Genomic DNA, 14,084 nt, shown 5'->3' with positions numbered 1-14,084 from the left:
CAAACTTCAGGCCAAATTGACACAGAACCTGACTTTGCTAAAACTGCACATTGACAACAGCTCGTAGAACACAAAATGCTCCCCGCCCCCACTTGATGCATTCAGTAACTGTACAAGAAACAGAAATCATTTGGTCACTGTGCACTGGATGTTTGATGTACTACCTTTAAATCAATAATTATGGGCCATTTACCAGTCATAAATGACTTCTGCATCAAATGTGATCTTAGACCAAAGCATTCTCTAGTTATTGGGCAAAAAAAGTTCTAGTGTTCTGGGACAATGCGACCTAGACCTTTGACCATTGACTGACCTCAAAATCAGTAGGGGTCCTCTGCCGGTCATGATCAACCTCCCTATTTAGTTTCATCATCCTAGGTCAGAGTTCTCAAATTAACATCCGGAAACAGCTCTTAACTGTTCCAGCTCACTGTGACCTTGATCTTTGACCTACTGAACTAAAAATCTATAGGAGTTATCTGCTAGCTATGTTCAACCTTCCCATTCACTTTCATGATCCTAGGCTCAAGAGTATTAGAGTTATCATCTGGAAACTGTTTAACTGTTCCAGGGCACTGTGATTTTGACCTACTGGCCTCCAAGTCAATATGGGTCACTGCTGGTCATGACCAACCTACATATAAAGTTTCATGATCTTAGGCCCAAGCATTCTTGAGTTATCATCCGGAAACCAATTGGTCAACATACCAAAAGACCGACAGACTGACCAACATCTGCAAAACAGTATACCCAGGCTCCGTCTTCAAAGGGTTCATTAAAATGAGAATAAGTCTATGCTGACTCTAGCTGGACAAAAATAATATTCAGAATGGTATATAGAAAATTCTAATTTTCGTTCTTTTGTGAGACAGAATATTTATTGCTTATTATAGCTTTGCATTACATTCAATGAAAGACGGAAAAGGTGGAAAATAGGTGGCAACTAGTGGAAATTGGCTGTACTAGCTGAATCTGAAAAGATAATTTTTAAATGTGTCTGTAGTGTATTATTTCTGCATGACGAGGGTTCAACGCAATAAGGGCGTATCTACATATAGTTATTATATGTAGATACGCCCTTATTGCGTTGAACCCTCGATTATTATTGAGTGAAAGTTGGTTAAAGATAAGATTAATGATAGATCAAGTTACAAGCTCCCACACTAATGTATACAAACAACCCCAGGTGGAATTTTGGTCAGTTAAGATTTATATATGCAGGCAAACATCAGGTCAGATGCAAAGAAATAGTTCTTGTCTATTCTCTTCATTAATTGAAAAAAAAGAAGTGTTTATAAAAAGGATGTTTTTACAATAGCTTTTCAACTTAAGGATTTGACACCTTCTTTAGCTGACCAAGAAAGTGTATGTGTGGGATCAATTTATCTGTGTAGTAATACCAAATTTTGAAATCTGGCATTTGATGAGTCAGCCTGGGAGAAACTGGAAACACATTGTGAGAGGTAACAATATTATACTGTTTATTTTTTTTTTAATTATTACTGTCTTTAACATTGTCTTAATTACTTACTCTTAACAAATACTTGAATTTGAAACAACATTTACCAAACTGTTAAGTCAACAAATCTCCTTTTATGTCTCAGGAAGTTTGGCAGATGGATAAATCCCAGATATATTTTCTGGAATATAGCTCAATCATATTTATAACACTGTTTGTAAAATTGTATCATTTTGTAATTATTTACATTATTGATTAGCACTTAGGATACAATATGTACTTTAAACTGTTCATACCAGGTACCTTCTGTGAAAAAAGTGCAATTTTGTGACATGATATGCCTGCCTGACTGTATATACCTGAGCAGCATACAGCTTATTACTGCATAAAAGAAACATATCAAGATAATTTTGAATCAGGTAAATATGATATGTTTTATAAAAGCTAATGTTTAAATAACCCTTAATTTTTAAAGAAATACACCAATTAATAGAAATTCCTGGCATATTATATGATAAATATTAATTATAAATGTGATGAAAAACCCAAGTGCTATTAATACCTTTTGCCAAAGGCGGAGGGATATTATTTTTGGCGGTGTCCTTTCTTTTTTATCTGTCTGTCGGATTAACTGAAAATGCTTGTAATTGGAAAAATATTTTTATAGCTTTGTCTATAGAATCACTAAACCTAATGTAATTATTATAAGCTCATTAACACTGCTTAACACTGCTCAATTATTTACCTAGTAAAAGAAGTATTTCCCCTTGATTTGGTAAAAAATAGGGATTTTTCCTGCATCTATTGATGGATCTTCATGAAACTTTACAAAAATGTAGACCACTACCGGACAGCATTGCATGTGCAATTTCCATCAGGATCACTTCATTAACCAAAGTAATTGCCATTTAATTGTTTTTCAATCCATAAATTCCTACATAAGTAATCCATTGATAAATATTCATGAAATTTGACACAAGGTGTAAATCACCTTAGAGCAATGGTGCTTCCACATCTTTCATCAATTCTCAAGTTCTTGTTATTGATTCAACATGCATATATTTCCACATAACAATGTAACCGTTTGAGTGAATAGAATTTTTTCTACAATGTAGATTTTGAAGAAACTTCTCACAGTTATAATAAAGATGTTGCATATTACTGTGAAATCATTTTTATTCGCGTAGGTCAAATTTTCGCGTATTTCGCGCTAGAACCGATGCGTGAATTTAAGACCGCGCTGTTATTATTTTTTAATTTATTTTTTCATTTATAAATTGAAAATGTGTGAATTAAAGCCCGCGTGAAACAGTCCTTTTTACGTTTGCTTGAAATTTCATGCCAGCGAATTTAAATGATTTCACAGTATTTGACATAGATTAAGTTTGTAGAGTTCTTTGTTATGTCAGTGAGTTACAGTTTAGTCTTTCAATTTCATATGTTTTCTAAAGGAAATTTACAATTTTCTGCAAAATTATTCAGAATGTTAGAAAAATATATCTATTAATAGATGACATTGTATGGTTTGCTGTTACAGATTGTGTGCTGGAAAAATGGCCTTACATCCAAAGGAGTGAAATTTGGAGAGTCATTCGCCATCTACTTAAGCCATCCTGGAATATGAAAAAATAAGACTGCATTGACAACATCCTGATCCTCGTGTTCAGATCTTTTGTGATTTCTTGTGAAGAGTCTTTGATTTTTCATAAAAATAAAAAATATATTAATATAATTTGATTTTTGCTTACTACTGAGTTTTTTCAGATTCAGCAGGTGCAGCCGATTTCCACTAGTTGTCATGTATTTTCCTACTATTGCCAGCTATTTGGTGGCATTTAGTGGAAAATAGGACTGCCACCATAGTGGCGTTTTGGTGAAATTTTGTCCGCTTACTGCCACCTGTTAGGTGGCAATTGGTGGAAGTAAGTGGCGTTTAGTGGAAAATATTTTTACACCATAATGGTGGCATTTTAGTGGTAATTTGTCTAAATACTCCACTTACTGCCACCATGAAGGTGGCTATTGGTGGAATTAAGTGGCAAACAAATTTTCCACCATAATGGTGGCATATTGGTGTAAAACTGTCTAAATACTCAACTTATTGCCACCTAAAGGTGTACACAAGTGGAAAGAGGTGGAATTTAGTGGAAAACGGGTTTGCCACTGTCCTGTTCATTTTTTCACCATTTTGGTGGCATTTTAGGTGGCATTTTGGTGGAAAATTGTCTAAATACTCCACCACTGAAAAGGGTGGCATTATAGTGGCAAATCTAGGGACGGGCGACATAACATAGCGTCTTTTATTACCTTGACTGAAAAACCAAGCCACCCTTTCCCAGCATTTTGCATTGTTCTGAAAAGTGACATGTTATCAGAAACTCACTTAACTAAGGGTGTCATCATTCTGTACAACTTTTGAACAAACCCTTCTTAAATCTTAAGTCGGAAACTAGAGCCTGAAAATCTATATTCTAAAGCATTTAATGGGTTGCACCATGTGAAAACCAATATACTGCCTTTGTGACCAGCATGGATCCAGACCAGCCTGCTCAGAATCCATGCTGTTCGCTTTCAAACCTTATTGCAATTAGAGAAACGGTTAGCGAACAGTACAGGGTCCATGCTGGTCGCAAATACATCATGTTGGTTTTCTCATGGTGCAGCTCAAACCTTAATTTTCTATTGACTTATACAGGGAAATTATCTGGACAGTACAGAGCCTGAAATCAGTAGCAGTTTTGAAAAATCTCAGGTATTCAGATATACAAGCATGATTTAACATTGTACCGCTTTACATATGTGTTTGTTTACAACATATTTACATATTCATTGGAAAGCCCACTGACCTACATAAATTTCACCGCCCGATCATGTTATAAAACAGTCAAGTCAAATTAGTAGCATCAGATCATATTTCACTTGTTTTCATCCTATTTTCCATTTAATATTCATTAATAACCTAAAAGGAATGGGATAATTATTTCTGAACCATTTCTATGGCACAAATATTTCAAAACAACAGCAATTTCGTAGTTCCCTCCCTCCCCCACCCCCCACTGATTTGGAAATGAGGCCAGGGACTTTAAAATTGGGGAAAAAATGCGTGATAAAATGTCTACAACGAGAATTGTAAAAAAGAGATTTTTATCATTGAAATGTTACATTCAAGACGAAATATGTTATATATCCATGAAATCTGCATACTGGCTTGCGTTTCAAATGTTTCTTTGATAAGTACAGTCTTTGCTGAAAAATATACCTTTGGGAATTTTAGCTTTTATTTTGGGTAAAAAAAACAACAAGGATGTCATTTGTCACTGGGATTGGGGCTAAATATCTGCCCCAAAAAGACCTTATTTAAACACTGTTCTGGAAGAAACAAGGAGCAGCGTTTAATAAATGCTTATCCATAGACGATAGTTTTGCTAAAAAATCCTGACTACTGTCAAACAAACGTAGGAATTGTCTCTGTAGGATTGAAATATTTATTGACGTCGTAAAAACTTAGATAGAACATATTTGCTAATAACTTCTTTTAAAAATTTCTAGTAAAAAGGGGCAAATTCTGTTAAACGTAGTTATGGGAATTTGATCTCCTGCGTAACTTGATAGTATAAAACTGATTTTAGTTCCATTCCTGTAAAGTAAATAGATCTTACATTGTAAACAGTCCTGCTAAAATTTGACTCTTAAGTTCAACAATTAGTTGTTCAAATGATTCCTATTAAAGTGATTGCACTGCTTTAAGAACTTCAAATGCAAGGTAAGTGTAGACTAGTAGAATCTTCTAACAAATTTGATAAAATTCAATATTTTAAGCTTCAGCAAAGGATAATATGCTTCTCTCGTGGGGTAATCAGAAATTGTGACGTTTAATCTGAAGAACTGTTTAATTCTTTCGATGAATATCTAAATAACAAACATCACACACTTCTAACCGATCTAGATTATCTATCAGCACTTTATCTAAAACTGAAAATATTCTTTCATGATTTTTTGGGGCATTACAGTACAACCGTCTTAACAAACTACATGAAATACTCTGAGGTCTATTAGATATGTAGTTCCAAATACTTCCTGTAAGTCTCTCAAATCGGCTAATCTGACCGTTAACAAATATACTCTGGTCGACCTGTTTAAGTACATCTAGGAAGTCAAGCAATTCACTGATGCTGTATTTTTGATTATCCATTGATACCATGAACCTACTGAAAATTTTCTTATAACACTTCACGGAAAAATCTTTCAGAATATATGAGTAATGTATCAATTTCATCAAATCTTTCTTTTCTAAATTATTTACACGCTGAGCAAAAACCTCAAACAGTTCATCGATAGCCTGTGAATCTTCACAAAAACTGAATATACTATTACCTGGTTTCGTTACTTCACAGAGTTTAAATAGGGCTTGTCGCCCACTAAATCCTGACACTAAATAATATGGTACCTCGAGTTTTAAACAGAGCCTATCATATGCCTCAGAAGTTTGGTATGGATGTTCTACTTCGCAATACCAATCTACAGGTGTAGGGTAGAATAATACACCTGAAAAGGAATGGTGCTTGTTCAAGAACAATGACGGTACCATGGCTCGTATAATTGCGGGAATTCCAGTTGTCTCAACTTCCAGTTGCACCATTTCCTTTAATTCCGATTTCTTTTCCCTCAACCGAGCAAGCTGTTCTTCCTCAGCCTTAGCACCTACATTAAGAAGTTGCATCATGTCCTCATAAAGATTTTGTTTGTCTGTTTTCTCCTCAATATCTACCAATGAAGACTGCTGATGTCGCTTTTTTCCACGGGAGTAGGGCCGGACAGATCTCATTTGCATCCAAAAAATGAATTGGCTGGACCTTGACTTATCCAACAACCCAACCAAACTGTGATCTTTCAGGCAGGTTCGAATCATTGAATAACTAAAATTTTGCGTCTTCAGAAACCTATACATCTTAAATATTGAAATTCTAATATCTGTTATTCTTTAGGTCTACAGACATCATCTCAGGTACTGGTAAATCACCGCCATTATTAACTGTATGACATCGTGTTAATCTGAAAAATAAATCTTTCGATTCATTTTCTTCAAAAAAAAAAGGACAATCAAAAACTATGAAGTAGAAAGATCCACACATACAGTAATGAAAAATGGTTAAAACTTGCAAAAGATTATATTCATGGTAAGCCTATTCCAAGGCTGTCAAGTTTGTGGCTATGGAATTAAACATTTTCCAGAATAAAACATTTCATAACATAACTCTCACATAAATTTATACTTCTTAAAAAGAACTGTCTAGCGACAACCTGTTGAACTGTTTCAACAATTCCACTTAATATTAGCTTACATACAAAAGCTTCTTCAGAATTTTCTATGCTGAAAACAGGGCATAATTTTGAAAAATGTAAGTCAGAGATATGGAACCTAGTGACGACTTATAAAACAACCACTTTGAACGTATTAAGTAAAACAGATACATTTCTCAGTGGAAAAGGACCATTACTTGGACAACATGTAAGCTAGAATTACAAAACAAGCATGGTCTCCTCAAAGTGTGTGGAGTCTGAAAAAAATTTGCTTCAGTAGTTTCTAAGAAACTTCTGTCCAAAATGGTTTGAACATTGTCTGCGTGATACAGAGCTGAGGAAATTTAGTGCTAGCTACATGGCAAACGAAGGTAGTGTTTTTTTTAATAATATTATATTGCCTGTTGTATATACAGTAATTTGTATAACTGCAGTCTGCTTTCTCTCGGGTTTTTCTACATGTATGTAAGTTGACTCGATGACACATTCATGCAGGTTTGTTTATCTTGTTACATAGGTCTATGTACATAAAGTCAACTGTTCCTGTCTGTCTAAAATGTCTTTAATTCTTGGAGAAATTTCAACTTTAGCCATTCAATACAAATTTTAGCCCCACTGAACTACAATAACATGATACTTTCACTTTGAAGAACAGTATATAGTTTCCAATCTGCACTATTTTTGGTCTTAAAAATCCTACAGTATACCCTGTATGCAACAAAATAAAGTTTGGAACGGGATTGGGTGCTTTTAATTTGTTTTGTGGACACATTTTTTGTTTTGTGGACACATTTTTTTTTAAGGAATCAGTATCTAGTCAGACAGTAACTGGACATCTAGCCTGCATTTTAGCCATCCGGGAACCGGACGCCTTGCCTATCCATCAGGGATTTTCTAGCTGTTGGGTAATCAATTTATTTATGAATTGTGTATGTTTCTGTTAAATTATTTAACTTAAACTTAGATGGTAAGTTACTAACCTTCAAATGATCAATTATGTGTTAAAAACGCTGCTTATAAAGTCACGTTTTTTTGTTTAAAAGCGTTTCTATTTTGTAGTAGTCGACAAATAGAAGTTTCAAAAATAAAGTGTTGCGTCACAATATTTGGTACAGAAAAAGGAATGAGAAATTATAAAAATACCTTTTGCTTGTGACATGCCTTAAACACGATCACAAAAATAAGAATTTTTTTAAAATGTCATGAAATATTTCTACGCCATTACCATATTTGTCACACCTTTACATTTAATTGTTGTTGTGGAACAGAAATTTAAAACATATCGAATTTTTGGCCTGAATTAAGCTTAGTATTTGTGTACAGGTAAATACTATATTTGACAAATAAAATACGATAAATTAATTCATTAAGCTATTCTAAATAAATTGATAACCTTATGGCTAGAAAAAGCCTAGACTAAATAATAAGACCTCAGGTACTAGACCGATTTTACCTTCTGAGTGATATTACACATTGTCTACCTAAATTAGAGGATTTTGGAATTGGGAAAATGCTCTCAGAAATTGTCTTAATTGGGACAATTTGCAAATTACCAAAATCTATGTAAAGATATTTTTTGAGTAAAATATTATTGAATTGCATTTAACAGTATAACTGATGTTCTAATAAACCAAAATATACATACAAATTAGCAAAACTGTCTTAACACAGCAAAAAACTAAAAGGTAACACTTAATTCAGAATTTGGAAAAAAACAGACTTTTTGCTTTGGGATTACCTCCTTTTACCAGAGGTAGATTTACAATTTAAAGGAAAAAAGCCCTGAATATAACGATTCATCTCTTGAGTACAATTATTTGGACTGAAAAAACCCTAGCAGTTTGTCAGTTACTCGATGGCTAGAATGCAGGCTAAGAGTCCAGTTACCCAACAGCTAGGCACTTCCTTTTTTGAAATCAATCAATTTAGGCTTTCCAAGAGTTACCTTTCCTGTGGTTTAAGTTACTGCTCGAATAGGTACTTCACAAATCCTTCAGACCAGCTAGCTTTGACATTAGCATAACAAACAGGTTGCTGATTAGATTTTACAAAAGGCAGTGGCTAGTGAACCGTCACCGGTGCAGCAAACCCGAGGTCTTGTGCAGCGTCATTTTGTTATATAATAAAGCCTTTATGTGAAGTATAATTACAGGGCACTAGACAACTTTTGGGGACAAGTACCCATACCCTCCGGAAGGGGAATTTTTTGTCATTTTAAAACAAAAAGGGGAAATCTAGCCATAAATATTACTTCTTTTTCACATTTATTAATACTGTTTTCAATCATTTCCATCAAATGTACACTTACTAATACTGATTTCACTCATTTCTAACAAATGTAACTATATTGCAACAGTTACCTTCCTTAGAGGCACTATAATATAATCACTTGAAAGACAGTTGATGTTCTCTTGTTTTCGAGGGGAATTTTCTTCCGAGAAAGGGGAAAAAAATATGCTATCTTACGGCCAAACAAGTGAAAGCATTAAACATAATACATGCTTAGCAAATAACATTTTAAAACGGCAAAGTAGTTTTCACTCTGTTATAATCAGGAACATGATCCCAACTTTGTTAATTACTGTACATCATGAAATAAACATTTATCTTTCCTCATAATAATGTAATTGCGACTTTCAATGCCAAAATAAAAATGCACCTCGGTGATAAGATAGTGCCGACAACGATTTCCACATTCACTTGTACTAGTTTATATCATACCAAATAATATGGCAGACAGTATATAGCGATGACACTTTGTCACCATGGTAAACGCAGATAAATGCTAGAGCATGACTTGCTGAAATCATAAAATTAATAAAGTTAATCAGGCCTCGACCTTAACTTTTTTCAGCAGTTGCCAGCAGGTCCACCAACTGCTAAAATCTAGTAGACCTGCTCTAGACTTCAGTGGACCTCCAATTCTAGCACATAAATTGTGATATTGTAGATGTCATAACTCCATATGACTCAAAGAAACAGGAGTTATTTCTTAAATAATTTAAAATGGAAGAACTGTAGCAATCTGATATCCAGAAAAATGTCCCAAAATATGGACACAATGATCATCATCCACCCGACTTTTGTTGAAAGCGAAAAAAAACATTAACAATTATCTGTAATTATTCTGTTGATAAACTAAGTAATTGGCCTTGTTTTCATCATCAATTAACACCCCCCTCAAAGAGCTAAAAGAAGTGTGTCGGTTATTATGTCATCTGAAGCGGAGATCAAAGTGGTATAGTTGCCAGAGATTGTCATGGCATTACGTCATGTTTTCACGCCATGTGACACATCACTATCTGATCGTACTTTCTCGGTTCCTTAAATTGTTGAGAGGAAATAAATAAAAAGCTTTTCTTTAATTTTTTAAAAGCGAATGTGCAATATCCCAAATAAACTGACATGTAACTGTGTCGAACGATGATATTGGACATCCTACCTCTGTGACCTATTTGCCCTCAAGGAATTTACATTATTGTTTGAGAAGAATATCTAACAAAGTGTCGTGTCAAAAAATACATGTACAAAGATTCATTTAAAATTTATTAAAAACCGCAATGACACCATACAGCTTTATTTTAAAACCACATTTCTATTTACGTTCACGAGGTCACGTAACCTATTCTGCCACACTAACAATCTGTTTGCCAAAAATCGTTTTACTCCAGGTATTTAAATTGCTGCCGCATTTTCGTTATTTAAGATTTTTTAACTGTGTTTTTTGTACTTTCTGGTCAAAAGTCTGAATTTTATTACCACAGTACGTATCGTTTATTTACTTTAAGAAAGAAATAAATAATCAAGATCGCGCTGTTTGAAATTTTACAAATCATTATATGAAAATTTGATCGTTTTTAAAAAAAATTGCCTACATTTTTGTTGATATCTTATTAAAATTGTATAGAATTCAAGCTGTATTACTTCTCAAAGCGGTGCTGAAAATCTGAAGCGATTATATTAACAAGAGCTGTCAGAGGACAGCAACGCTAGACTATTCAACAGCCTTGTCGATTGAATGAATACATGTCGAAAAAGGGGCATATTTTAGTAAAAAAGCAAAATAGGGTTATGGAACCTGCATAGTGTTTATCAGCTCATGACAGTGGACAAGTGTGTGAAGTTTCAATCCATTCCCATTAGTTGGTACTGAGATACCAGCTTACATACAAGAATTTAACCCAAAACTTGAAAAAGGGGCATAATTTTGTAAAATGCGAAGTTGAGTTATTGACCCTTTGCACTGCATGTCATATCATGACAGTGAACAAGTGTGTGAAGTTTCAATCTTTTCCCATTAGTGGATACTGAGATACTAGCTTACATACAAAAACTTAACCAAAAATTTCAAAGTCGAAAAAGGGGCATAATTTTGTAAAAAAGCAAAATAAAGTTATGGGACCTGCTTTGTACATGTCAGATTATGACAGTGAACAAGTGTGTGAAGTTTCAATCCATTCCAATTAGTGAGTACTGAGGTACCAGCTTACGTACAAAACCTTAACCAAAAAATTCTGAGTCGAAAAAGGGGCATAATTTTGTAAAAAAGCAAAATAGAGTTATGGAACCTGTGCAATGTAAGTCAGTTTATCACAGTTAATAAGTGTGTGAAGTTTCAATCCATTCCCACAAGTGGTTACTGAGATACCGGCTTACATACAAAACCTTAACCAAAAATTTCTAAGTCAAAAAAGGGGCATAATTTTGTAAAAAAGCAAAATAGAGTTATGTAACCTGTGCAATGTCAGTCAGTTTATCACAGTGAATAAGTGTATGAAGCTGAGACACCAGCTTACATACAAAAACTTAACCAAATCGGGACGCGGACGCAGACGCATGGGCGAGTCCAATAGGTCTACTATAATTCTATGAATAGTCGGGCTAAAAAATGTATGCACTACACGTTTTTTTGTGTACGTGTCAATAAACAAAAGTAACGGCGATATAAAATTACCAGCATGACGTTTTGATATCTTTCCGCTTCGCGGGGAAATTCCAGTCAATCCAATTTCTGAATTTGGTAAAGTTACGACGTAAAAACCACTCGCCCGATCGGTCGAGTATACAGCGAAGTCCATTCGTCCTATCCCGACTTGAACTCGCCAGTGCTTATAATTGTAGAATGCCGTCTTAAGGCAAATTCAACTTTCGATTTGTAAATTTGCCGATTTGGGTACGATTTTTTCTTTTTTTTTTTTGCACTTTTATTTCATTTGCAGACCGTAAAAATTGGTTGACCGTCGGTCTACCCAACTTTTGATAGTTTGTGGACCTGCCGATATTTTGGTTGCGTTGGTCCAACGGTCCACCGCTAAGGTCGAGGCCTGTAAAATATGCATGATGCTTATCAAAAGAAACTATGTGAAATTCTGTAGCTTTATGCATAGAAATAAACTTTCAGTTCCCTATCCTATGCACGTACTTTAGCTAGAGAACCAATTCCGGATGTATAAGTTTGACCGGTTCCGGATCTCTAACCACTGCCTATTTCATATACAGTGTAGTGATAGTAAGTTTATAGGCCACTTGTTGGGTTAACCCTTTAGCGACCTTGTTAGGAGTGTCCGCCTGCAGATCTCGAGGTAGGAGGTTCAAACCCAAGTCGGGATCTTGGTATTTTCTCTCCCAGGGTTTACTTTAATGGTGTCAGAAATGTTTGAGACTCATGCGGTGGGCATGGAGTGTCACTCTGGAGAGGTAGTAGTAGTAAGCTCTGAAAAGTAAAGGGGGAGAAGTGTAGTGATAGTAGGTTTATAGGCCACTTCCAAAAGCCTTGCTGTTGGGTTAACCCTTTGGCAGTGGCTACGATTACGGTACCGTAATCCTAGCCTTCGGTTCTAGGATTACGGAAGTTCCGTATTCCTAGAAAACACTATGAGAATAGGCTAGGATTACGGAAGTATTTAAGAGGCATCAAATTTATGTTTGGACATGCATAAATGACATTGTACACTTACTCATTTTCACTTAATTTCACTTATATTTCGTGCTATCGATCGGCCATTTTGGGTTAGTATAATCTTAATGGGGGTGAGCGGAAATATAGAATTATCTTTGTTTCTTATATACCTGCATTTTTATCATCAAGTCAACACAAATGGTCTTTAATAACATACAATATGGTTATAAATCATAAAATTCAAAGTATAGATTTTTTTTTAAATCTATAACTTTGACATTCATATTACTAATATATTTCCGCGCGCCACCATTAAGATTATACTACCCCAAAATGGCGGATAGAAAACACGAAATAATAAGGCAGGCATGAAAAATTAAGTGAAATAAGTAAGTTTACAGCATCATTTATGCGTGTCCTAATATATACTTTATGCCTTTAAAAATACTTCCGTAATCCTAGCCTATCCTCATAGGGTTTTCTAAGAATACGGAACTTCCGTAATCCTAGAACCGGAGGCTAGGATTACGGTACCGTAATCATAGCCACTGCCTAACCCTTTAGCGACGTTGTTAGAGTGTCAACCTACAGATCTCGAGGCTCGAGCCCCAGTAGGGACCTTGGTATTTTCTCTCCCAGGGTTTACTTTAACAACAAAAATGATGGTGTAATAGACCTCAGGTATGCTGCACTGGTGACGGTTCACAAGCCACTACCTTTACAAAAAAATCTAACCTTATTTTAGTTATTATATCCTGCAGCATAGTGGAGAATAGTTCTGAAATTTAGTGGTGACCAACCTAAAGTGACCCCAAAATTGATCACGAAAACACATGGAAGGGACATTTTACTCAGGTGACTTCAGAAACAAAGTGAAAATTAAAGAGTCAAAGGAATTTATAGAAAATGTAATGCATGAAATATAGGCCATTTGCTAACGAACCACTTCATTTGTAGAAAACACATTTTCTCGCCGCTTTCTCTCTCGGTGCATCATTTTTTCTGAGCATTTATGACAATTTGAAAAATGTGAAAACGGAACGAAATGACCGGAAAAATAAAGAAACTAAAATGTTAAAAATGATTTAAGGCCCGTCAAACTTTAAACAACCAGAACTAGCCACTGATTGTGAAATACTATGGATGAAACTGGAAATGACAAAGCATTCAAGAGCGGTATGACTGAATAGCGAAATCTAGTAGATTTCGCGAAATCTAATCAAATTAGCGAAATCTAGACATAAAATTTAAACTAATGAATATTTTTAAAAATCGTTTAAATCTTTTATTAAAGATATAAATTTACGTGTGTATGCCAATTTTCAAGAAAATATATTTATATTTAAGGTGTTTTTGAAGCGAAAAACGTATACGGGTCTAGATTTCGTCCGATTCTACATGCGCGGAAATCTCAAGTGTCAGGCA

At 34.8% G+C, this 14,084-nt stretch overlaps 1 protein-coding gene and 1 long non-coding RNA gene across 3 annotated transcripts; one reads left to right on the top strand and one right to left on the bottom strand.

Annotated features, from left to right (window-relative positions):
- The first annotated feature begins 1,133 nt into the window (after positions 1-1,133).
- On the top strand, positions 1,134-3,196 carry LOC128546313 (uncharacterized). 2 transcript variants are annotated; one of them, XR_008365933.1, is made up of 3 exons: positions 1,134-1,463; positions 1,759-1,878; positions 2,997-3,196. It is a non-coding gene; the product is annotated as an uncharacterized LOC128546313 (long non-coding RNA). The 2 variants fall into 2 exon arrangements; XR_008365932.1 differs by lacking the exon at positions 1,134-1,463 and having other exon boundaries at positions 1,589-1,878.
- Positions 3,197-5,348: 2,152 nt separating this feature from the next.
- LOC128546357 (uncharacterized) lies at positions 5,349-13,736 on the bottom strand. The gene is made up of 2 exons (XM_053516794.1): positions 13,603-13,736; positions 5,349-6,511 (listed from the first exon to the last, which is right to left on the bottom strand). The coding sequence occupies exon 2, from the start codon at positions 6,405-6,407 to the stop codon at positions 5,349-5,351; it is 1,059 nt and encodes a 352-aa protein (XP_053372769.1). The 5' UTR covers positions 6,408-6,511; positions 13,603-13,736.
- Between the last annotated feature and the right edge of the window lie 348 nt (positions 13,737-14,084).

The sequence above is a fragment of the Mercenaria mercenaria genome, chromosome 10 (assembly GCF_021730395.1).
Source record: "Mercenaria mercenaria strain notata chromosome 10, MADL_Memer_1, whole genome shotgun sequence".
In the NCBI taxonomy this organism is placed as follows: Eukaryota; Metazoa; Mollusca; class Bivalvia; order Venerida; family Veneridae; genus Mercenaria; species Mercenaria mercenaria.
Note: the sequence above shows the minus strand (reverse complement) of the source record. Positions and strands in the feature narration are given on the sequence as shown.

What these genes read in the sequence shown, in the direction of transcription:
- LOC128546357 (XM_053516794.1), bottom strand. Translation starts at nt 6,407, where the DNA reads ATGTATAGGTTTCTGAAGACGCAAAATTTTAGTTATTCAATGATTCGA.